The sequence below is a fragment of the Pungitius pungitius genome, chromosome 21 (genome assembly GCF_949316345.1).
Source record: "Pungitius pungitius chromosome 21, fPunPun2.1, whole genome shotgun sequence".
Lineage (NCBI taxonomy): Eukaryota > Metazoa > Chordata > Actinopteri > Perciformes > Gasterosteidae > Pungitius > Pungitius pungitius.
Genome location: NC_084920.1, coordinates 12644407 through 12670040, shown reverse-complemented (window position 1 = coordinate 12670040; position 25634 = coordinate 12644407). Strand labels below are relative to the sequence as shown.

Below are 25634 nucleotides of genomic sequence, written 5' to 3'. Positions count from 1 at the left end.
GGAAGCGCTTAAACCCGCGTTGTGATCACGCCGATCACTTGGCCCGCTCATTGAGCACCACAAATAGCTCAACTCCTCCACTAGTCAAGCACTGAGTACACGTGTTAACAGATTGAATGCCAAACTTTGAGGTTAATGCTTGAATAGAATGCTAGTAGGCTAAGCTAAAAGTTAGCCTGACGTTATGCCTTCAGACTTGTCGTCTTTGACACAGGGTTGGACAACAGGTTCACTTTTCTTTTTTAAGGTCCGTCTCGAAACAATCCTCACAAGCCACATCACAACAATTGTTTTTGAAAAGGATTTAGATTAAACTATCCTTTTGAGAGGAGAGATGAACTCTTCACAAGCATAGACAGGATCTATTGCTGTGTGTGTGTGTGTCGCAGGGCAACTGTCCTCCACCAAGTATGACTGCATCGACATCACTGTGAACCTGCGGGTGCGCGTCATATTTTACATTGCAACGTCTATGCTTCTGTAGGTCTTTTGTATTGTCGCCGTGCCAATTAGGCAGGTCAAAGCTCTCACGCTTGGCAAACTCTGAAAGGGCAACTGTTCAATTCTTTCCGCCTTGTTTCCCACAGTACCAACCCGACAAGTGCTTAATAATGGAGACGGGAAAAACACCTCAGCCAGTGGCATGAATCCAGTCTATCGTGGGGAAATGAACTAACCACATACAAGAACTTCAGTGCCTATGTATTCAAAAGTGTTTCCCTGAAGTAGGTCAAGTTACACAATAAAAACAAAAAAAACTCCCTCGGAGGGTATGACGAATTCTGCAGGCTCCTCCGCTTGACTTGATTCGGCTGGTGAAATCTACCCCATGACACTGTCCTAGCAGGGCCAGAACCACACCAAATCATCCACTCATTAATGCTGCTATTAGTCCTCTGATTAGGATGACGAATGCTTGGCTATATAATGAGCGAGTCTCTGTGCATGACTGTGTGTGTGTGTGTGTGTGTGTGGCCTAATGAGCACCCTATGACAACTTTGATTGACACAATGGCGAGATTGCAGAACTAGTTTGATAGTGTCGTCAGTAGAAGGATGGGAGGTTGATGTCCCATTCACGCATCTACACAGGAGAGAACACCTGCATTTAGTGTACACATGCACACACAAACACACACACGCACACACACACACACATCCTGGGATCATTGATCAGTTTGCCTGCAATTTCCTCTTGAGCACTTGAGGGTGCTGAGGACATCATTAGGGTGTGTGTTTAAGGACACTTTGCAGGCGGTGCAATCGAGGTGAGGCTGATTCCACAGGGTGGGTATGAAAATGCTCATGATTTATTTGAACAATAAATGTTTAATGTGTGCACTGAAATTCAATCAGCACTGATCAGACTCTAATGGAGACTGATGAAAGAAAGCAGAGTGGAATAGGGAACTTTCTTTTAGTGAGTGAGTGTAGATTCGGTGAGTTGGAAAACTGCAAATAAACCTGTCGGAAAGCTGACTGGCTGGTAAAAGCCAAAACACACACACACACACACACACACTCAATCGAGGCAGCATTATGTGGATGGGCTTGTGTCTAACCTACATTAGGAAGACGATCAATATGCGTGATCGCCACTTGTTGCCAGTACCACGCCAGAGGAGCTGAACTCCAATACATTAGGATGAGGTCAATTTATACTGATAACGTCTCCTGCTACCAAGCATGATTAATCCAGATAAGCAACACCTCATGTTTGGGTCGTGTTGTTAAATGTCAGATAACGGAAAAATGGTTTGGGGAGACTGACAATTCGCTTGATTAATACTTAATACGCTTGAGTTTCTTCTCAATCTGAAGGCAAGACACTGATCAGCCACTCATCATCGACGAGAGTATTTAAAAGAAGGTTCACTGGCACAAACTGAAGTCTCAGACACGGCTAAGCAGGAGTCCTGACAAATTTTTAGGAAAGCAATCAACTGAGTGGAGCCTTAGCGTTGATGAAGAACCAGCTTGGTCTTGATATTCCGCACGTCGGATTGAAGGTCCGGTCTCATGAATCTTAATGGTTTAGGTAAAAGTTTTGCTGCTGCATAGAGATACATGAATGATACAACCTGAAATGTAAATATAAAAGCCAGCAGCTTTGGCATAAAGACTGCAGACGCAGCTGGCCCCAGCTGCATTGGCTGACAGACACGAGAGTTGCATTAATGTTCTCATCAACTCTCAGCAAGACATCAGTGAAGTACATTTTTTGAACATGTCGAAATAGTTCCGTCACATTACAAATGTTCAAAACACAGAAAATAAAGGATTTTCTGGCATCCTGGTGCTGGTAATTCCTGTTCTTAGATCCACTTTCCAAAATAATATAACTGTTGGAGGACTGTATTTGCACCTTTATACTTCGATGATGAAGGAAAAAAAGCCTTGAAGCATCAAGACCTTATATAAATACACAGTTACGTTTGCATGGACATCACAACTCAATCCGAGTCCTACATCAAACATTTGCTGTGAAGAGCCTTAGACACTTCCAGGTCATGGGTGTCATCGCCCCAGAGGCCTTTCATTTAGGTTTCTCACTCACTTGGCACTCGGTTGATGGCTCTCAGGGGCCTCAGCACGCGAACTGTCCTCACCGCCGAAAAACTGACGTTCTGCAGGTCAAGCGAGTACTCCAGCATCCTGCAACATGTGAGAGAGAGAGAGAGAGAGAGATTGATGTGTTGGTACAGCCGCAGCAAACCACATGCTTTAATTGCTATCACAGCTCACGTGGCCCGGCGTCAACATGTGGGAATAAAAATCAGAGAAAATGAGTGCAATATTGTGAAGCCAATTATATATTCAATGTAATTCATTCTCTCCCCCTCTCACCGTGTAACCCGTAATCAGTCCTCTAATGTTCAGAGTCCTGTTTTACATTTTTGCATTTAAAGCCGAGTGGTGTAGTGTATTCTGGCAAACAATGCCCATCCGTTACATCTGTAGCCAACGGGGCATACTGCGGTGTTTGTGAGTGTGTGCAGAGCGCGGCAAACGCGCACATGCAAACTCGCACGTGCACATGCAACCTCGCGCAATCAACCTCTCAAAGGAGCGAGCTGCGGCATGTGTGCATCCGCTTACGGACGTCTAAAGCGGGTAAATCACTCGTTAGTAAGGAGGAGAATGTGGCATACAGCAGTACATGAAAGAGCCGGCTTCGGATCCTTAGGCCACGAAACCTTGAGCCGGAGCGCACGCACGCGTCTCAGCGGCCTCTCTCAGGCGAGGTCAGAAGGACAGCATTGAGAGAGGCGAGCAACGGCGGAATGCTTGAGAAAAGCTTTTTCTTGCTCCTTGATTGGTGTTTGTCGTCATCTGGCCTCCCACTCACTCTGTGTGTGTGTGTGTGTGTGTGTGTGTGTGTGTGTGTGTGTGTGAGTGAAGCAGCTGCTGAGCACATGTGCAGCTTGCACGGCCATTCAGATGAAGGAATTCCCTCCACATCCGTCCGACTGTCTGTCTGTCTGTCTGTCTGTCTGTCTGTCTGTCTGTCTGTCTGTCTGTCTGTCTGTCTGTCTGTCTGTCTGTCCGCCAAATGTGCAACACATCTCGGCAGAGCGCATGTGCAGTTGAGTATGTGCGTGCATGTCACCTTAAGTGCAAGAAACTCCTTCAGTGAAAGTTTGCATTTGGGGTGTCCTAGTAAAAAGCCTTTCCTGCAGCAGACACACATACTGTATGTTTGGTATATTCACACACACACACACACACAGCTTAGAGTTTAATGGGTAAACGGTTGACAGAAAGGAGATGCGCCACATGAGCGGCTGTGTGATGTTCAGCAAAGTCTGCAATCCCGGTTAAAGGCATCAACTGGCAGTTTAAAGAAAAAGTAACATGCAAGAGCAAATCGCAGTCGGACCCTGGAAAGAGGGAAGCAGAATTGGAGTAGGACAGACGTTCCCATTTGGATCAACGCAGCCTGATGGTCAGATTTGTGGCCATTTGTAACGGTACTATTGCAAACAAATGCCATAAAAAAATGGAGTGGTAACGTCAAAAAGGGTAGAGAAGATTAAATGAATGAATAAGATGCGAGGTAGAGAATCCTCGTTAAGCGAAAAACATTATTCATGGCGATGTCTGTTGAATTTTAAGACTGGGTAATTAAGTGATTCAACAGATTGACCATCATTTAAGTGCTGAATGGTCACTACGAGAAATGTATGGTGACATCATCAGGATACCAATGGCAAAACTGCTTGAGTAAAATCCCCAGAGCCATATTATACAGATATTAGAATCATCTCTTGTCAGACACAGAGTAGCATAAGCAAACTTATTAGCCGGTGACCGGCGCCCATGCAAAAACATCCGCCGCCCCCCCCCCCCCCCCCCCTTGATGAGAGCCAGAGGAGGTTCGGCGTGCTCAGTGAAAACTGACCCGTCTCCCCTCATCTGGAAATGGAGAGAACGGCCGAGGAGAGACGAAGTGGATCAAACAAACGGTGGAAACACTGTTTTCTTCTGAGCCCGTGCCAGTGCTGATGGTGCTGATACAAGGGGAGGGCAATCGGAGTGGGGGCTGAGAAATGAGAAACTGGAGGCCGACAAGGGGGGGGGGGGGGGGGCGACGTTGGAGGGGGTTCGCGTGAGGAGAATTCCCAAACGAAAAGCGCACGAAGCAAAGCCACGCAAGGGCAACCAAAAACATCTTTACATCTCGTCATGATGTGCTACATCCTGACACGCACACCAGGAGAAGATACATCTCGACTTGGGGACATCCGTAGAAGGAATGTCATGACTTTCATTTGAGAAAAAAAAGTGCATATATTATGAAGAGTGCACACACACACACACACACACAGCGTGTATCTTCTAAGCTCGTCCTCTCATATCGCAGAGGGTGAACGCTGGTGTTTGTGCCAAAGCTGCCGGACCCATGATGGATGTTATGCGTTTACACTTTTTCAGCTAGAGGGCAAAGACGTGGCAGCTTGGAACACGCATTCACACGGGACACAATGCGTATAAGGAGTACGCAAGGCCGCCAATGTTAAACCTGTCCCGTCCACACGAGTGCTAGTCATCCCATCCATCTGGCTCCCTGCGCTATTACACTGTCATTGTGTCTTTCTTCACTTGTTTGTTTTTTTCCTTACGCATCATGATGGAGTGAGAAAAGAAAAGTGCAATGGACTAAGTTTGATGGGAGTCTCCTCAGCTTTCATCCTTGGTTTTGAGGCTGGTGAGTTGGTTTGTATCATGAAAGAATTTACGTGGGGGAACAATGTTGGAAAGAGGTTTGCAGAATAAGACAAATGGCTTTGGGATATTCTGCAAGGTATTCAGTATGGTAGTGGCCCATTGATCATCCCACATAGAGGGCTGATCATTTCTTGGCACTCTGCCGTATATTGTTTGTCTGGTTGCGCAGAGTAATGTGAATTTAAAATACAGACACAGTTTCAAGGTGCTTAATTTTGCATTAATAAATGCATTTAATAGCAATTGGGTCACGACGACTCAACAGATTCTGCAGTTTTTAGCAGAATGCGAACTGACTTAAAAAGTGAGCAACCATCTGGGGAACATAGTGGAGCATTTTCCGGCTAAAGAAGAACTTCCTTTAAGAGTTAACGGACACCCAAAAAAATGCAAAAAAAAAGAGTAAACACAGAGACCAAATGAACACTAACGCTTCAATAGCCTCATCGTTGTCCAAAACCTCCAAATATCTGCATTCGAAAAATACAAACTGAGGCAACACTTTTCCTCCAAGACACCAAAACTCGCAAATGACTACAAAAAAAGTCTGCTGCAGTCTGCTCACCCACTCCAGCACCTCGGATTGCACAACCTCTGCACTCCACAGACCTTCTAAACATGTGATCCATTGCCACACAAGCACACCTCCCTTTGTTTCCCATTTTGTTTCATGCGGTTATTGCCTCCACTGTTCCTGTTGCCGTTTTTATCACTGGAATTATTTGTAGTAAAAAGGCCTTCCAATACCCGTTATTATCAGTACTATTAAACAGTACAGTCCATCAGTTAAATATTGGGTAATGGCTGCTATATTATTACAATTAGAAATTGGCTTTTTGTTATTGGATTATTGGATTATACCAATTTACCGCCGTAGCTGCAAATTGCTCCATCATAATCTGTTTAATGATGTATCGCTTATTATGAACTAACCAGTCATCTGTCCGCTCTGGCGATATTGCTTTTCATGGCGCATTGTTGGCTCTTTTTCATTTTTGTCCATCTCCACAAAGAACATCGCTGAGGAGCAAACCCCACAGTACGTCCACCATAGCAGCAAACTGTCCCCAGATCTGTAATGCAACAACACATAAACGCACATATTCAGACCGGTGGCAGTCTGATATTCTCAAAGTGAGTGTAGTCTGATGAGACGAGAAGGAGGAGGAGGGAGGGAGGGAAAAAACACCAGAGAGAACAGACAGATGGAGTGTTTTCATGCTGAATCAGAGTGAGAGCCTTTCATCAGCAACACGTTCTGCCATCAACCCACTCGGCTTATCCAACCCAAATGTTAACCAACTTACTCGTCCCAGTCACGGCCCGTGGCTGAATCTCATCCTCATCTCTTGTATCTTGTGAGGGGGATTCTCCTCCTTCTTCTCCTTCAGAAGGCCAAGGTTTCATGGACACGGCGCCCGTCGCACGCGAGAGTGAGACGGGAGGAAAAAAAAAGCGCTCGCAAAATGTGACTTTCTCGCATGCCATTTGGCCCAGGAGCAGAATCAAAAGGAGACTTAACAAAACTATATTTCTTGCGAGTATGCTAATTGTGCCTGAAGGGAATTGCGACAAAGTGCGTTTTATCTCTTGTTAACCGCAGAGAACGGCAAAGAAGAGAGCTTTTCAATTTAGCGTAGAACGTCCATCAACGTGAACCCTTGTGTTTCCGTGATACCTTTGAGCCTCAAGAGAGAACATCTGAAACCACTCAAAATCCCTCCTGCTCTAATGTTCAGTGGAACACAGAAATTAAACATGAACGCTAAACAAGAAAATGTTATGAGCTTCCACAAAACCTGTGATTGCAGCGTTTCTGGGGGGACTTTTCAAAACTCTACTTTTTGTTGTTGTTGTTGTTGATAATGGCGATGTCACTGCTCTGCAGAGATAATTATTTTGTTTTTTCATCAAAATGCAAAAACAAGAGCACCTGTTCATGCATCTGATTATACTTCGGAGATCTACCAGCAGTTACTGCGCCTAGTGATGTGGGTTTTTTTTTTTTTTGGTGTTCTTTTAGACAAAAATCCAGCCCTGTCCTTTCTAGGTTGAAGGCAGCAAGATTGTGAGAAGTTAAATCCACAGTACGCTCTCGGTAAGAAGAGCCCTGCTGTATGCAAGCTGTGCCTCCCTGCGTGCGGAGAGGCTTTCCCACTAACTGCTTATGAAAGTAGGATTAACGCAGGCTGCGGGAGGCTCTTCTCTATTACTACACTGTAATCCAGATTGGTAATGAAAACCCAGTTTTACATCCCACTTCACAAAGGTTTTAAATATTCCGCTTGCACTTGAGCTTGGAGCTTTGGCATGTCTCATCTTCCCTTTATCTCCCCAGCATCCCCTTCCTCCGCCTTGCTGGTAATCTACGGCCGATCCGGTGACCCACTTAGTGGGGCGATGATCTAACTAATGAAGAAGGGACACGCTAGAAAAGGACCCCCCAGGACAAGAGAAACATAGTGTCCCAGTGCAGATGCTGTAGAGTACAAGGAGGGAGGGAGACATATCGTTCAACTCCTGACAGTTGACAGTTTATTTAATGGACGCCGCTGTCCATGGATGCTGTGTCCTTGTCCGTGTCCTCACCCTCTCGTCAAGAACACAATTATTAATTCAAAAAGTCTGTCTCTCTCTCAGCACACAGCAGGGCTAGCCTTTTTTATGCTAAGCTAAGCTAACCATGAAGAATAACTTCAAATGGAACTCCATGTGGTTACTGTGGATGGTGGGGGGGTTGAAAAAAAGCACAGGACTGTAACCCGGGAGACCACTGTTCTGTTAATTCAAATTTTACTGTGGTTTGTTTTTTTTGTGTAAAAGCGAGTTATTTTATGTAACAAACGCACCTATTTTAAGTGAAACCTCAGTGTTTTCCTAAAACCTTCCAAATGCAACCTAAATTTTATTCTCAAAGGGACTGTGCGTGAAATTGATGAAGTCGTATAAAAGTAGTTACACAGCAATTGCATTGTTGTATTTATAAGAATTTCTCATTGTTCACAATAAATAAATAAATATATTTTCCCTTTTCACCTCCCACTTCCACTTGACATCCCCACCCCCCCCCCTCGCCACTTCTCCATCCCCACCCTCGCATCCTATTCCTCCAAACCGCTGTTACCTAAACAGGGCTGGAGCCGAATCAAGGTGTTCATCAATAAATCATGAAGGGAAAAGGGGCTGAGTGCTTCTCTCTCACCTCCTTCAGTGTGACTCAGTCACAGGTCTGAGGGACAAGGGGACTTGTTAAATATTTAAAGCCAGTTAGAGTCGCTAAGCTTGCGCTTTAAATATCAATGTATCAAGGCCGTAATTGATAGTGATGCTTTTATATAATTACCTTAACTGATTGGTGCCACGGTGATGGATACGCTACGCAGCCTCCGCCAAATTGTATCCGTCTCGACTTTTGAATACACTCCCTTTACTCCTTTTGGCTTCCTCTCACAGGACTATCGATCGTTGAACTCCTCTGCCTCCACTACTTGGAGGAAGACCTTGGGTTCTGGACCCATTGATAAACAAAAAGAACTCGCAGACTCTATAGGCCTTTTTGGACAAGAGTAACTTTTTCACAGTCTCTGTCCACTCTGTATCTCTGACCTGGAACGGTCAATGCATCAAATGCCTGTTATTTGAATGTTCTATGCTTCACGGCTGGTTTCGTAAGCCCAAAATATGTCCCAGAAAAACTCTGAGGGGTCACCAGATAATTGAAGACAGACTGTTACACAATTTTGATAGGTTTTTTTTCCTGACTTGTTGCCACATCTTTCCTGGGCAACGACTATCCGCCACTTTTGGTCCAGATGGTAAAATCTCAACAACTATTGGATGGATTACCATGAATTATAGCAGTGTACTGCAGGGGATTATTAAAGGCTTACAAGGAATATGACATCTTGAGAACATTGCCGTAGCCAGGTTTATAATCTTTGACGCATTATGACTCACCTGCAGCCTGTGAAATATACAGGTTAAGGAAAAGTGACCAATGGACTAAAATCATTTATCACCTCAAATATCAGACGCAGGCGAAGGGGACGCTATCGAGCTGACCGCCTCGGCTTCTCTTCCTCTCCCCGTCTGCCTTTCTCTATCAATCCATCTCCCTTATCCACCCCCCCCCTCCCTTCTTCCTCAGTTATCCTTTGTGTGTCTCTCCAGGAGTAATCCAGCCACAGAGGGAGCGTTAAGCCAAATCGATGAACTATGGATGGGCTGGTCTGTCTCCCACAGTAAGTGCTGGTACACTCCCCTGTTTGGACCCCCTTTGGCTATTGAAAGGGGCTCCGCTGCACAAATCAATGAATGAATACATAAATAAATGAAAACATTTGTTTAACCAGTCAGTCAATATAGGGATGAGTCCAGATAGAAAGTTGGCTCCCGAACAATTGGGCACAATCAGCTCTTTTTAATGCAAATAGCTTGGAAGACAGTTTCATTTTCTTGATATGAATAGTTCAGTCTTGCTCCTTTAGACTTTAGACTTCAAAATTTTCTCTAGTCTAATTTGAATAGATCAATGTAACAGCATTAGAGACAAATAAACTTTCCAATTGGTAACTCTGTGGCCGAATAGTTCCCCTCATCACAATTTGGTTTTGTATTTCAGTCTTTGGCTTCGATCAGGGAACTGCCCTCTTTGAGAAATTAAAAAAAACATGCTAAACATGCATTTATAGTACCACAGCTGGTCAGCCGGACAAAAAAAATGGCCTAAAGAGCATTCCTAGTGCCGAATTCAATAACTCCACTGCATGAACGATGGGGAAAAACGTTTACCAACTTCACCATCTTACTTAAGCGAGTCGGCATGCTAATATCTCCTAATGAGCGCTTAACACAAAACACAGCTGACGCTGGGAGGATATGAAATGATTTGAAACTGGTCTTAAAAACAAAGAACAAATAGTTTCAAAGCGGCTGATGGTTGTAAATGGAAAGTCAGGGGATCATTAAAAGTTAACAAGCTTCATCCTCTGGGGACCAAGAACTCAGACTCGCACAAAGCTCCGTGGCAACCCACCCGACAGTTGATGAGATATTTCATTGAGGGAAAAAGTGGTGGGCCGAGTGTCCCCTGACTCATGCTACAGGAGTTGCTGAAAATAAACTGCAATAAAACAGATATATCCCTGTTTCTCCTTGTTTGTGTATTCTTAGTATCATGCTGTATTTTCCTTTTCCCCCTGTGTAATGTCCAAGAAGATTTGGGCTCTGTTTTCTGAATATGATCTAAGGTATTTTGTTGTAATATTGCTACAATGATAAAAGGCATTGCCAGGTTGAGAAAGAGATGGGAACGCAAACCTTGACTCGGATCTTATGACATCTTACATAAAGTAACAAGTCAGATATCATACCAACTGTAGTCTAGGCTCCGACAGATGATTGGATACAAGTCTCTTAACGGGTAGAGCAAGCGATGTAATAACAAGTGTTGACAAGTCATCACGCAGTGCATTTTTCCATCAACGCTGAGTGCTGTCTTTAGCTTTTTCACACTTCTCGCACATGAGGACCGAAGACACTCATGACTGAGAGCAAACCGAGCATCACAAAGTCAACTCCAAAAATGAGACATCAAGCGCTTGCTCAATCACATGCGATGGCAGTTTTTTTTTTATTTTCAATTTTCTACGACGAGAAAGACGAAAACTTTCTGATTTTTTTTATTGCGTGTTTGCTGCAGGACATCCATGGTGCACTCAGTGCATCACTCAGCAGCCAAAGGGCTCGCTGTGTGCCTCCCTCTCCCTCTCACACTCCACCTGCCTGGTGCACTAATCCCTCCATCCTTCCCTCTTGACAGTAAGGTGATTATGGGAAGACGGCAAAGACCTGCTGAAAAAGCAGCTTCGCTGTAATTACCCTCTCGGAAAGAAACAAACAGTTGATCAGAGCCTTCTTCCGCCGACTTTGCTACTGTTGCCGGGATATAGCAAATGTTCGACAACCAGCCGTTACCTAGGTTACCATTGTCTCCTTGCCGCTGGGAACTCTCTGTACGGATGAGATCCTTCTTTTAAAATGATTTGTGTCCTGATCTAAATGGCAACCAATAAACAACAACACGTGAGCACCTACACAAACACATCACCGCCATGCACACACTCTCATATGGCAACATACATGACGCCAGTAGATTCAGAGATAGACTTCACTAAATGTGCCACGTTCTCTGTCACGCTCCAGGTTGTTCATGATCTGATACACACAAGAAGCTCTGCCAATGATTGTTGTCCAAGTTCCAGTGAAGAATGACAGAAAAGTGGGGCTGGGTGGGGGTCTGCAAGAACACTGCTGGGCTGGGTTTTCAAAGCGAGACACCATAGTCACCATGGTTGTTGCCGTGCAGACCAGGAGACGGAAATACAGCCTAAACGTGTGGCTGCATCAATGAAACATCGTTGAATCCAGCGAGACGAAGGGTTATGAGGCATTAACGGGATTACAAAATCACCACATTGTTTTGGATGGAAAATCACTCCTAAACGATGGTAGGTACTTTGCAAGTGGAGCCAACATTGGGGAGAGATGGGGTTCTGAACTAATCTAAACTCAGCTGTGGGAGAAAAATCGTGTTTTATTGGGAAATTCCACTGAAACACTGTTTGTCTATTGTCTACTCTTCATGCATATTTTATCCCCCACAGCAGGAATGACCCGATTTTTCCCACAAGCACATTATAGTTTCATCTGAAGGCAAACTAGAATATGTAATAATAGTCAGCGCAGCTGTAACTCAATGAAATTAGAGCCGCTCTCATTTCCTGATGCTGTGGTTTTAATTAGAGGCTCCCTTTGGTGGCCTTCTCATGACTCACTGGATTAGTGCCTGATTATTAAACATGAAGGTGTTTCCCATCGTGTTCCGACGGCCAATAGGGAAGCAGCTTTTGCTATCTGCCATCCGAAAAGGTTTCCACACGGAGGTATGACGCGAGGAGGGAAGCCGGGGTTGCCATCGCATGAAAAATGGCGAAGGCAGTGGTAGATAGCAAGTAGGTGGAATGTGTCTCCTCTCTCCTGCTGAAGGACATGCTTTATCATGCACACACACACACACACACACACACACACACACACGCTCTCTCTCTCACACACACACGCACACACAGAATTGAGATGTGCCATGTTCCCACTGATGGACAACAGAAGCTGTGGCAGAAGGATGGCATTAAAAAGCAGCAGGGGATGCAGTGTGATGAAAATGTCAGACCAAAACCAGCAGGCTGAGTTCTGTTACATGTTTTAATCAAATTACAGCGTGTACATGAATGTGTGTGTGCGCGTGTGTGTATCTCACTTTGTAAGTCGCTATGCCCACAGCATTAGTAGGCCGTATGCATATTGGATGTCTGTTACGATGCAATGTGTGAATGCATTGTGTGTCTAGATTTGTGCACACAGCCCTCATGTGCATGTGGCTGCATTTCAGCACATGTCATTGCACAAAATATCTGCCATCTGCCATGGGGGCGACTGTTGTGGGTGAGTGGGGAGCGCAGTCTTCTTCCAATCAGAGGGTTGGCGGTTTGATCCCGGCTAACCCGACTGTCGATGTGTCCTTGGGCAAGGCACATGGCCCCAGCATTGCTCCTGTAGCTGCGACTACAGTGTGTGAATGTTAGTTACTGATGGGCAGGTGCCACTGTGTATGGTAGGTCCTGTCATCAGTGTGTGAATGAGTGTGAATGGTTGAATGATGTCAAAGTAGACTAGAAAAGCACTATATAGTAAAGTACAGACTATTTAGTAAACTTAGGACAGTTAAAAGCAACATGAACAACTTAAAAAGAAGCATAAGTTTGCATTTGCAGCCTCACTCCTTTGATATGATTTCACTCTCTTTAGCTCACTCTCTTGAGCTCTTAAAAACTTAAGCGGGTACTTACTACAAATTTGTATTTTAAATGGCTTCCACTGGATATTGGGTGAATTCATTTGAAGAAAAAGTCAGTGGAGCGCACAGGGAAGGAGTCTGATGTTACTTAGGGGACTGCTTGTGGCAGGTTTCTGCTTCAAATCCTGTGTTGTCTGATCTGGGCTGGGGGGCATCGAGCAAAGAAAAGCCCACAGCTAGTTGAAATCTGGTCACAATTACGCAAAACATCAACTAGTTTCTGTCTTTCATGAATCCTTCCCATCAGTTTCACTTCCCGCCATGCAGTGTGACAGCAAATCAAATGTGCCGCATGTGTGTCTGCAGCCTTTGGTGCAGGCCTCCGGTGTTGAAGCATGGCCATGCTTGGCCACCCGTGTCTTCGTGTGGGGGCTTTTGTGTGTCTGACCGCGTAACTCACCCAGCCACTACTATGAAGAAGTCCAAGCGGTTCCACGTGTCTCCGAGGTAACACTTCTTGCCAAAAATCCCCAGGGCCATCATCTTGATGACCATCTCAATGGCAAAGAACGCGAAGATGAAGTCATCAAATTTCTGGGGGAGGAGACGGACACAGAAAATGCGAGTTAGCATCGTCGCGTAAAGTTAGCGGCTCAAAGTGCAGCAGAGCCTGATGTCTGCAGGTGTGAAACTAGAAGCTTAAACAAAATGTCCAACTTTTATACAATGATGGTGCTAAATAGGTAATAAACATATCACTGTTCATCCTGAGGGGAACACAAATGTATCTACAAAACCACGCTTGGAGGAAAGCTGCTGGTTCACTTTAAACAACTGGCAACCAATGCATGTCTGCAAAATGTCTGCAAAATATGTTATGTGTATTCAGATGGACGTGTTCAAAGTTTGACCCGCTGGTAACTTAAGCGTCAGTCGGCTTCATCCTATGGTGACCATCGACCGCTTCATAATTGTTGTTTTTTTATGGTAATCCGTCCAATGGTTGATGAGATGTTTCAGCCTGAACTACGACGGTGAACTGACCAACCACCCGACAGACCTTGCTTTCATTGGAGCAACGTTTTTGCGTTCCAACGCTGCAGTTTCTTTGTTATGTAAAAGGCAACGTACCCCGCTTCAGTCTCAAATCGTCGATTAACGGCAGCTTGTTATTGGCGCACCAGGCTGTCAACTGACTATTAGACACCGTAATCAACTGATGTAGTGACTTTTGAAGCGAGTATAGGAATAAAACAGTGTTATTTTTAGGATAAAGAGCGAGAAAGTGTGCCTCAGTCGGGAGCGCTTAGTCGGGTGTGCGGAACAAACACAGGACTTTCACCCAGGAGGCAGCTGCAACGTCCTTTTAAATGTACCACCATTGATTTAGTCAAAGATTGTACTCGTCTAACGAGGGGAAACGTATGATTCTTAACTTATTATATAAGATTGTGGGCTTACAAGATTAGCATTTGTATCCATATATTTGTCACGCTCTAATATCTTCCTATTTGATCTGTAAAAACAGCTCATGAGAACCTTTGACTTTATTAAACCCTGCAGAGGAATCATCATTTCTCTTTGCCTTGCTGCTGGGTGGGAAGGATCCGAATTGGAAAAGGAGAAAAGAGAAGAGACCCATTGCGGATTCAACAGGATTTGGTATCTTGCTTGAGGACACTTAAGTAATATTGCTCCTCTAGTTTAAGGATGGTTGGATGTACGATAAGGCCACCTCGCTGCTTTAACTCAAGTGATAAATGGACCCAGATCCAAAGGAATATAAACTAATAACCCGGAACAAGCCTCATTTTGCACTGCTCAGTGTTCCCACCCTCGTTAATGTCAGGCGAAGCTTCTCTCTCCCGATCATCATCAGACTGGACTGTAAAAAATATATAAGGGCGAAGAGTGAGGCCGGGAGTTGGACAGGAATTAAAGAAAATACAAAAAGATAACCTTAATTATGAAAATCAATGAAATAATTCAAAAAGACAGAATTGGCGACGAGGAGGGAAAAGAATGCAGCTCAAAGTAAAAAATAAGGAAATAAAAGAAACATTCTGGAAGGAGATCAAGGCACAGGACACCCACTGATGGATGAGTCATCCAAACAAGAACAGGGAAGAGTACAAATACATCAAATCCTGCACGCTGAGGACGAGGCTAGCCTGCTCGCTGCTTTGTGTGAAATGTAGCGGTTCACACGGGAAAGCGTGTGCGTGTGTGTGTGTGTGTGTGTCCAACTCAAAGTGCTCCTCCATTCCAACGTGTCAAAAAAAATCGCCAAAGATTCACGCAATGTGATGCCTCACCACTACTCTCATGGCACTGACCTCAGTGTTTGACCTAAATGTTATCTGACCTGTCTGTGCTGCAGCTACCTGCCATAGTACAACGTAAGTGACACAATGATACGGGTGTTATTGGTTAAATACTGAAAATACGTCTTTCATAGTCAATTGGATATTGAAAAATGTAACGTGATCATATTTTATATTTAAGTAGAAAGCACATGCCAGCACGTTAGTCCTTACTGCTAACACTACGGTTTCTTTTGCTTGCAATGTGTTATTGTAATATCAGGACAGCTCACAAAAGAATGCAGCTGAAACTGCTCCTTGGAAAAGTGTAGGAGGGGGGGGGGGGGTTGTATTTGAGGGAATCAAAGACTGGGTGGGGGCAGCCGTTTAGTTGTACCAACGAAGAACAAAGCGATTTTTTTTTGCAGGCAGAAAAACACCATGAAAAATTAATTTGCATTCAATTTTTAACCTCAAATTCAACTTTGGGTGACTTGAAAGTTGAGGCAAAGACAATAAGAAAAGTGTCCTAATATTGTAGTCACTGTGAGGTTGCCAGGCAACTAGCTGAGACCCCATGAATTAACTGTGAAACCACTGTTGTTACAGCTAATAACTCAAATTCCTCTAATTGTTTTCTTACACTTACAAAAACAATTTAGATATGTGTACCGTTTAACCTTTATGTTAAAATAACTTTGAGTTCAACTTTAGACGCCAGTTTAATTTAAAACAATAACACACAGACATGAGAACGTTATCAATCTTCGCAGCACAAAACCAAGAAACAGCATTTCGCTGATCTTTTTGCTACAATGAATATGGGTTTTTCATGCAAGATACACCGATGAAGTATGTGTGAGGGCTTTCTGTCTGGATGAAAACGCCCTGCGGGGCCAACGGGGGCGGCACCGTGCTCCCCCTTTGATATCAGCCCTTCTGCAGACGCTTTGCGTGATGGATAAAAACAGTCGGTTGGAATAAAAACAAGAGGACCCCGCTATGGATGCGCCTAACGGACCGGGATGCAGGGCCGAGAGAGGGCTCACATTGTGCGGAATGGAGCAGAGACAAAGTGTTTGCCGCCATGCCGAGCATGAAATGACTCTCTCTCCTGATAGCACCCTGAATGCACTCTTTGTTGTCTTCTGTGTCCCGCCTCGTCTCTGCAGAGGACGACATCTCTCATCTATTTTGCATTATCTCCAACCCACGTACCCGCAGAACCTCCGAAAGTAGGAATCCACTTCAGGGTTGACGGGGACCACACAGTCACTGCGATCCTTACACGTGCATGTAAGTAACGCACACGACACGCGAGTCTCACCCCAAACAAGCACGCGCCCTGCACCCAGCTGCGGCTCCAATGCATGCAAGTCAACGTGACATGGCTGCCCGAGGCCTTTCTCAGCCCATGCGATCGGGATATTGATTTCCTGGAGCTTCAAGCAGATTGTCTGAGCCTGATGAACATGTATTGGATTTATTATCCAAGTGCAGAGGAAAAGGCTTAGATCGCTAAGGTCTCCTGGTGTTTGAGAGTGCACCAAGCAGGGAAATTGGTTGGTATGGGATGAGTTTTACTTTTGCCGTGCTTTACTGTGCTGTACTTCCATGTTCAGGCCAGAGAAGACTAACACACACACACCACACACACACACTGGGCTCAGAGGGAATAGACACAAGTGACCTGTTCTGAACGGCTCACTGCGCTTCTGTAATTTCTCCCCTCCACTGCATTCTCTCCCTGTGAGCAGATTCACAGAGGGACGGGATATTGTTTTTTTTTTTGTGGAATATCCCCAAAGATAATTTGATTTTCCCATTATGCCAAAAAAATAAACTAGAAAAAGTTCATTAGAAAATGTACTTTAATTCAGTGTGACAGTCACAATAGTGACGGCAGAGAGGGTCCATTGCTCATTGCTGGCGTGGTTTGAGACTTTTCTCATCTCTCAGGGATCAGTTGAAACAGGTTGGCGGTACGGTAAACTATTTGTGTTTTGATTGTGTGTAGGTGGTAGACAGCACCGCTCGGCTATTCTATATTTATTCCAATCAAACCGCTGTTGATATTGCAAGAAATGTAAAAGCCTTACTTGCCAGACGCTTGGTTAAAACAGCAATTGCCATTTTAAAATTGTCGTATTAAACTAATCACTGCTTAAGTCCAACTGAACCCCAACGTCTGAGCCTACGTGCGTGTTTTTATGAAAAAGGTTGGGATTGAACTATGCTCACTTCCATATGACCAAAGCCTTAGTGCATAGCAGTGTAGGGAGCAGAGACGCAGGGCGGGGCACTACATACGATTTGGTGCTCACCAGAGCACACACGAGAGTTCCAAAGATCATGATAAACCGTGAACCCACCTACACCTGCGGATCTCACAAGCCTGGCAACAGAGTGCCACCGGCCGATGATTTCAACACTCCTGTATTCCTTTTCACGGGCACATTTATATGCCAATTACAAAAAAACGAATCAGGGTATTCATGATGTGTTTAGCCTTCTGTTGCTTTAATCTCCCGCTGCAGTACCAGCAGAGTCCTCCCTCTCCAGTCTCTCCAATCCTCCCTTTATCTTATTTTTCTCCCACTGGCTCCCTCCCTTGTCTCCCTCCCTCGGTGGCGTATCGCCCCCCCCCGCCCGCTACTGTGATTGCACGTCTTGCAACATCCCACTGGGTGCACCCCTAATGACCTTTTGCGTGTGTTGGCGCTCATGTGCAATTGCCATGTGTCATTCCTCGTGTGCATGTTTATAATACAATCGCGTGTGTGTGTGTGTGTGCGTGCGTGTGCGTGTGCGTGTCTGTTTCTCACACACCATTACGCTGTATTTACACACATAAAGCATCCATGTGTCGTGAGGCTTGCGTGAACCTCTCGGCCTAAACAGTCACACTGCACGCCAGCTGAACAGCACTGTGTGTGTGTGTGTGTGTGTGTGTGTGTGTGTGTGTGTGTGTGTGTGTGTGTGTGTGTGTGTGTGTGTGTGTGTGTGTGTGTGTGTGTGTGGACGCCTATGTTCCCGCGCACATCGCCTGAGAACAAGCGTAAACACACGTGTTCGCCAGGCACACGCAGACATCGGCGAGCCCTATCGCGTGTTATTGACGCGCGGCGCGAGTGCCAACATCACGCACCCTCTCATCGCCTCCTGAAGCGGAGCCCTTTGCGCTCCGAGTGCTTTTCCTAATTGCCAATGCCGAGTGCACTTTAAAAGGCTCCCGACGGGATCACTCGGAATCATCAAGTGTCGAAGCACGTGTCGCACGCGGGCAGCCCGGCGGCGGGCCACGACCTTTGGCCCGGGCCAGCGGTTCGGCGAGCACAATGTCGGCACGCCGCGTCCCCTGCGGACTAAAGGGCCTGCGTTGTGCAACGTTGCTTAACATGACCCACAGTAATCAAGCGGCGGCCGTGGTCTCAAAGTTTGATTTGCTGCCGGCAAAACATAAAGATGGAGTGGAACAACAACAACCGAGTGTGCAGATTGTCTTCTTGCAACTCACAAGGAGGCAACCAGACCCTTTACAGCAATTATGAAGGCTTTTTCTTATTATTACTTTCTACTTTCACACAGTCATAGACTAACCCACAGTGAAACAATATTTTTCTAAATTATTTACATGTTATGTTATTTCATGTTATTTAATGTTATCAATTTTTCCAACAAAAAAACCTTACATTTTGTAGTCAAATCCCAAGCATCCCTCCTGCAGGTGTTACATTGTCAATGTCTGCCCTAAGCATAAAGGACCTCCCAGCTGGACGACTGCCCATCGCCGCACTCCAACAACAGACGTTGTAAAGTTGTGTCAACATCATATATTCTTCTCTCGCTGAAACAGGTGCCATCCGTTCCGCAATAACGCTTCCCTGCCGGCCCCCCGGGCAAAATGAATCTCATCCACTATGTATGCTAATTCCGCCTGTCACGAGCCCGAACGCCGTTATCACAGGGGTCAAATGCTTTCACCGCGCAGCGCCTCGTGTGGTGAGGGACGGGGAGATCCTCCCCTCCCCAGGTGAGGGGACAGACCATTGTGACAGAAGCTATTCACAGCACCCGGGGTAAACACACGAGATGTGACATCGCTTCAGGTCTTCCTGGGGGGGGGACTCGCCGGGCCGACGCGAGGTTGAACCGGTGTGTGTGTGTGGGTGTGTGTGTGTGTGTGTGTGTGTCTGTGTTTCCCTGAGCAGGCATAAAAAGGCTCCTACAGTGATGGCAGTTCATCAAGCAGCAAACGCTAAGTGCAGTCAGCGAGCGTCGACCACCTTGGACACAGCGCTGCTTTTTCGCCCCCCCCCCTCCCCCCCCCCAGCTCCACGCCCTTCAAGCGCGTCGTCGATTCGATGGCGCTTCTGAGATATGGGGAGGACGCACAAAGAAACGCGTTGATTTATACTTAGATGGCATCTGCCTGCCAACTCCTCCCTCTTTCCTTCCCTCGTCCCTTTAGTGTATCTGGGGGGGGTGGTGGTGGGGGGGGGGCGGAAGGTTAAGTGTTTGCTGTTGTATTCTGAACACAACGTGCTGCATGGAAACTTTTTTAATTTATTTTCACTGACGTCTTCCTTCACACTTCAATCTGCAGTCGGTCCAGGTTTGTTCATCATCTCGTAATGTGATGAAGTGTTAGAGGGGGGCTACACCACTGATAGGGAAAAACACTGGCACTGTTTTCTTCTTGCTGTTTGGTGTCAGACATACACATTGTGGTGTTACTGGAGCCTCAACGATTTCAATTTAGCAGATATGTGTGGCTAAGAAATAACTAGAAACTGCTGTACATGAATGCACGATATGTCATTTTTTACATGCACTTACCAACGAAAGGACTGTATTCTATTTAGTAGGAGTCGAACCCCCCCAAATGAAAATCTGCTGGTGGCGCTGCCAGATTGCAGGAATTTTGTGAACCAAACTCCAATGACTGATGACAGACTGACACCAAAGGTTTGGTGAAAATATTCATTTTCGCACTGTATTTCAACATTTTAAGTAAATTGACCTAAAAATATGTTTACAGAATGTAATGAAACTCTTGAAAAGTAAAGAGATTTATTTTCTTAATCAGAGCATTAGCGATTTATAATGAAAGTCATCCAACACAAAGGCCCTGACCGAAAAAGAAAAAGAACCCAATATATTTTGGCCCGGTGCAGATATGTGTTGAACTAGAAGAAGATTTACCAAAATGACATCATTTTGGAGAAGATTCTGTCAGAAATATGGTGGAATATACAAAATATAGCTTCATAATATGAAGGTTTGGAGATGGAAAAAAGATCATGGCACAAAAAAACTTTGATGCGGTGAATATAATATGTATTTTGTTAAAGTACAAAGACGTTCTATTTTAGCTGAGACCGATGTAGTGAGCATTTCAAAACACAATACACACACAACATGAAACCATCTTGGCACAGTTGTTCTTATAATCAATTTGAATGTCCACACCCTGAATGTAAAAAAGGGAAAACATGGACAATAGCGAAGAAAGGTCGTAGTTTAAGTTCCCTTGCGATCTCTGAACATATCGGCACAGTGAGTGACGGGGCGACTCGAATGCGTTAAACCTCTGAGCTGTACATCCATGTGCGCTCCACAGCGGAGAGCCACTGAATCACATCACATCTCATATTCCTGAGAACAACCATCTCGCTGCCCAGCAACAGCAGCCTCAAACTCTCAGGATTCCTCTTTCCTCCTCTTCATTGGTCTCTCTGCCTTCCAACTCCTCTTGACTTTTTTTTTTTCTTCCTTTTGTTCCTTCTCAATTATTGCCTTCCTTCACAAATGTAATGTATTTAATTTAATAAAAATGCTTCCATGTTAACTTGTAGAGGAGCTGAAAGTATGATTACTTCCCCCAAAAAAAGATGCCTGGGATCATTAGACGTCTTACCCAACAAATTCACTCTCGTGCTATGAGTTGTTGCCCTTGAGACAGAGCTCCTTTTCTTTTAAGAGATGGATTTATCTCATTCTGGAACTAAATTGCTGAAATGCTCTTTGTCACTGGACGGGAAAATAAGCGGACTTTGTTTTGATTCAATCTAATTCGGAACCACTTTGCCAGCACATAATCCATTCTGTTCAGGAGACAGCACACATCTGTTCTGCCTCACCTCGGTCCGCTTCATTCCCTAATCCACCTCCGGAAAAAAAACTAAAAACACAGGACTTTCTATCCTCGGTGTTTTACAACAGCAGCAACAACAAACAAAAAACAATGCAACCCCCCCCCCCCCCCCCCACCCCATTAGAGTTGGTCAGGTTAAAAGAGGTCGATGAATTGGTGGAAACGCCTCCACATAATGTTGTTGTTTATTTTACCGTCTGAGATAATGCAAATGTGAGCTGCGAAGGCCAGATAGGACGGAGAATATTGTTTCAGGAGCTCTCCCTTTCGCTCTCGCTCTGTGGCTCCCTCAAATGCAATGGCTTAGAAAATTGTCCCCCGTAACGCTCAGGGTTTGCTGCTGCTGCTGCTGCTGCTGCTGCTTTGCCGCGTGTGAATAATCCGGCGTGCCGTTTGCTCGGCCGCATTGCGCGACGTTTCCCAGCCGTTGGCCCGGCATTTGTTGCCCTTATCTACCAGCGTCACATGTTGCTTCTGCGTTCGGGTAATTTGTCATTCATTTGTAGTGATGCTCATTTGTGTACGCCTTACTGAACACTGACTGACGCGGTTTAAAAAAAAAAAAGGCCACTCCACCTCTTTGCATGTCAAAGTCTATCAAATAACCGAGAGGAGAGCTAACCAGGGAGTGAAAGCAGCAGTGGAGTATGTACTGGTGATGTCTGGTTTGAAATATGTCAGCATGTCTCTTAAAGGGAATCATTTGCCATTTTTTGGGGGGGGGCGTTGGACCTGGGACAGAGGGTCAGACGTGGGATGTGGCTAATGCTTGAAAGCGGATGTAGTTCTTCCGATGAGTTGCCTGATCACATCGCAAACGCCCCCCAACAACAGCAACAACCCCCGTCCCAAATCCAACGTGTGTAGAGATGTACACACCCTCTCATTAATCCACCAATCGCATCTGACCTCTGGTTTCACACATGACACAAACAGCAGTCTGCCGGTTGAGTGACAACCAGATGTTTTCACATAAAAAAAACAAAGAAATCCCTTTTAGAGTCTATAAACTGTCTTACCTGTAGGATCTTGCACCTCTCCGAGTTGCAGACGATGTCCTCGCAGGGATGGAACATGCCCAGCGTCACGCAGTTCAGCAGGATCACCAGCATGGATGCTCGCTCGAACCACGTAGAGAACAACAAGTTAAGGAACACACACCGAAGACAACAGGTGACAACAGCTCAAAGGCGACAAAAGTAACGGACAAATGACATTTCTTTAGGTGCTCTCCAATGACCTCATTATTGACCCCCTCAAGAGCCCAAACTCCTGCGGCAAAGGGCTTTCCAACTATCGTATCGTAAGAAGTTCAAACTGTTATTCAGGGAGCTGGATGGACACGAACAGGAGATTGTGTGAGGCAACAAAGGCAAAAAGACAAAGACAAAAGAGAAGAGGGGCCGATGCTGAGGGGCCGGGAGGCTGACTGAGAGCAGGAGGAGTGGACTGCACGTGAAGACATGCTGATGCATGGCGCGTGGGAATCGTTGAGCTCGGGGTGGAATGGAGCATTCCTAATGCGCTCGGGTTAAATGCCAGCCTGAGCTGGACCAATAGCAGATTAGTGATACTGCCCCTCTCTCACACACACACACACACACACACACACACACACACACACACACACACACACACACACACACACACACACACACACACACACACACACACACACACACACACACACACACACACACACACACACACACACACACACACACACACACACACACACACACACACACACACAACCCAATTATATTAAAGATCCACTTTCAGCATCCTTCACTCGCCTGGTTCACAATGTTAGACCCCGAAAAGGCTCTTTGTCATCCGAGTGTGGAAAACAGTGCTTTTTCTTTTTTACCAGTTAATGTTGTGTGCAAACAGGCTGTGAGGACAAACACCCTGACCTGACCAGAACATTCTTATTATAAGGATACTAAGACCTAAGCCTTTTCTCCAACCGAGAAGGGTTCAGCAAAAAAAAACAACCTATGCAGCTGCATCATTCTCATCCACTCTCTCTGTCCTCCTAACGTTATAGCCGTGGTAAATCACAGGAGTTTCCCCTTAAGTGGCGAACTGTAAGAAAACTACTGTCTCTTGCACGAAAGTCAGTGCTCCTCCGCCAGCGTTTGCTTCATATCTCACTAAAGAGAGCGCACACTGCTTCCCGCGTTGGCTCTGATCACCGGCATGGGACATAAATCATTTGCCGCAGAATCAGCCATTTTCAAAGCGGTTCCCAGGGATACCGGGCTACATTGTGATAACTCTGAGGTCGTTCCAATACAGTATTGAACAGGAATATTGAATAATAGATGCAGGCTGGAGGGGGAGAGAAGACTGCAACCACGAGACCCCTCTGCAGCACAGTGAACGCTTGGTAATGAACGTTGCGTCTGGAAGGCAGCACGGGATCGTGTCCCACACGGGTCCAAAGGGATGCAATTAAAAAGATCAATCAGCACGGAGAATGGGATCATTAAACAGGAAACAAAAGGCTCCAGGCTCGTAATTTGGAGAGTGGCGGCACCGGAGGTTTTAGATGGGAGCAAACAGTTGTTGAAATGGGCAAAAAACTTCAGTGCTGAGGACTAAGATGATGGGCCTGATTAAAAATAATGAGCTGCATGTTCCGTCTTTGTGTTAACGTGGCTCCATCAGCGCTGGACACAATGTCACATTTCTGTACAGATTCACTTATCCCGTAAAATTGGTTTGGTAAGTAATTGTTTTTCCTCCTCCATCAAAGTGAATCGGGGAGACATTTTATCATTATATATTCTGCTTAATGAAGTATAGCTAACTTCACACGTGTCCGCTAGCTTGTGTGTACTATCCATGTTATGATGATGTAAGCTCCTCGGAGGCAGAGATCGGTGCCCAGAAAACTCAAATTCCGCTAGGTGATAAAAATATTCGTTCAATGTGTAATTAATTGATGACTCAAACGCCTGGATCTGGCAATGAGAGTGGCGTGTTCTTGGTTACGTGCACTGCGAGTTCTACATGTCCACGGATGCCTGGCTTACAAAGTGCGGCAAAACCTGACGCTTGAACCTGAGGGAATGACCCGACATCGGTTTCAACCGCTCTCACCGTCGGGACTGAACAAGTGGAATTGGAGATCTTTACAGATCTCGTCTGAGCACGTCACTGGTGAAGCGTTGGCTCGCCCCAAGCTCTGCACACAAGACCGGAATAATAAGCAGACCGTGTACTTCGGTAATCACCTCCTAAAAAAAGAAAAATGAACACAAACGTCTAATTTGCTGATACAAATAGAGTTTTAAGAACCCATGGAGTAATTGGTCCCTATTTTACAATACCAAAGCAAAACTGGTTCCTCCGTTGTCTGCAGCACGATCGAAAGCCCTCCTCATTAGGGAGACTTTTCTCAGAAGTCCAGCTTTCAGACAAAGAAGAATACATACAAAGAAAACGAGACAGCCACAATGTACAAGCAGCACAAGTGCGGCACTCGGGAGGCCAACGGGAAGCACTCACATCGCTGGACGCGTGTCGTGGACTCGGCACGGTTGTCACCGAAAAAAAACACAGTGATCACGGTGAACCGTCAACGGCGATACTGATGAGGATCCTTAGCGTCACCTGCTTTGGGCCGAGCGGTTGACTGGAGACATTATACGGCCTGTTAGTTAGCAACGCTGCTACCTCGCCGCAACAACAATCAATAGATATAGATGACAGGCCCACGAAGACAGGAATAAAGAAAAGAAATACCACAACTTCCTATTACAAAGACACGGTTTGAATGAATCTGCTTTTTGTGCTACGGCTTTGATCAGCAGTAGCTTTATGGGGGGGGGTAAGATGCTCCACTGCTCGCCCCACTGCCAAACAAAAATGGCCACTGGCCGCCGAGGCTCGCTCTGAGGGAGCTAATGCTAATGCTAATGTTACAGAATGAGAAATGACTGCTGAGAAGCACAATACTTTGGACAATTTGTGAAATATGTTGCACACCCAACACTACGAGTCAGGTATTTGTTGGAATGCCGGGACTTAGTTGCGCCAGATAGGAAACGCGGGCAAATACCAAAGGCGAAAATGTTTTTTT

At 45.5% G+C, this 25634-nt stretch overlaps 1 protein-coding gene across 2 annotated transcripts in view; it reads right to left on the bottom strand.

The window, feature by feature from the left end:
* cacna1g (calcium channel, voltage-dependent, T type, alpha 1G subunit) overlaps window positions 1-25634 on the bottom strand; it is a 168220-nt gene that overhangs the window by 87743 nt on the left and 54843 nt on the right. For both annotated transcript variants that reach the window (XM_062560055.1, XM_062560054.1), the window contains exons 3-5: window positions 22564-22676; window positions 13545-13678; window positions 2558-2655 (exon numbers count right to left, since the gene is read on the bottom strand). In XM_062560055.1, coding sequence (XP_062416039.1) covers window positions 2558-2655; window positions 13545-13678; window positions 22564-22676 — 345 coding nt within the window. The remainder of the gene's footprint in view (window positions 1-2557; window positions 2656-13544; window positions 13679-22563; window positions 22677-25634) is intronic.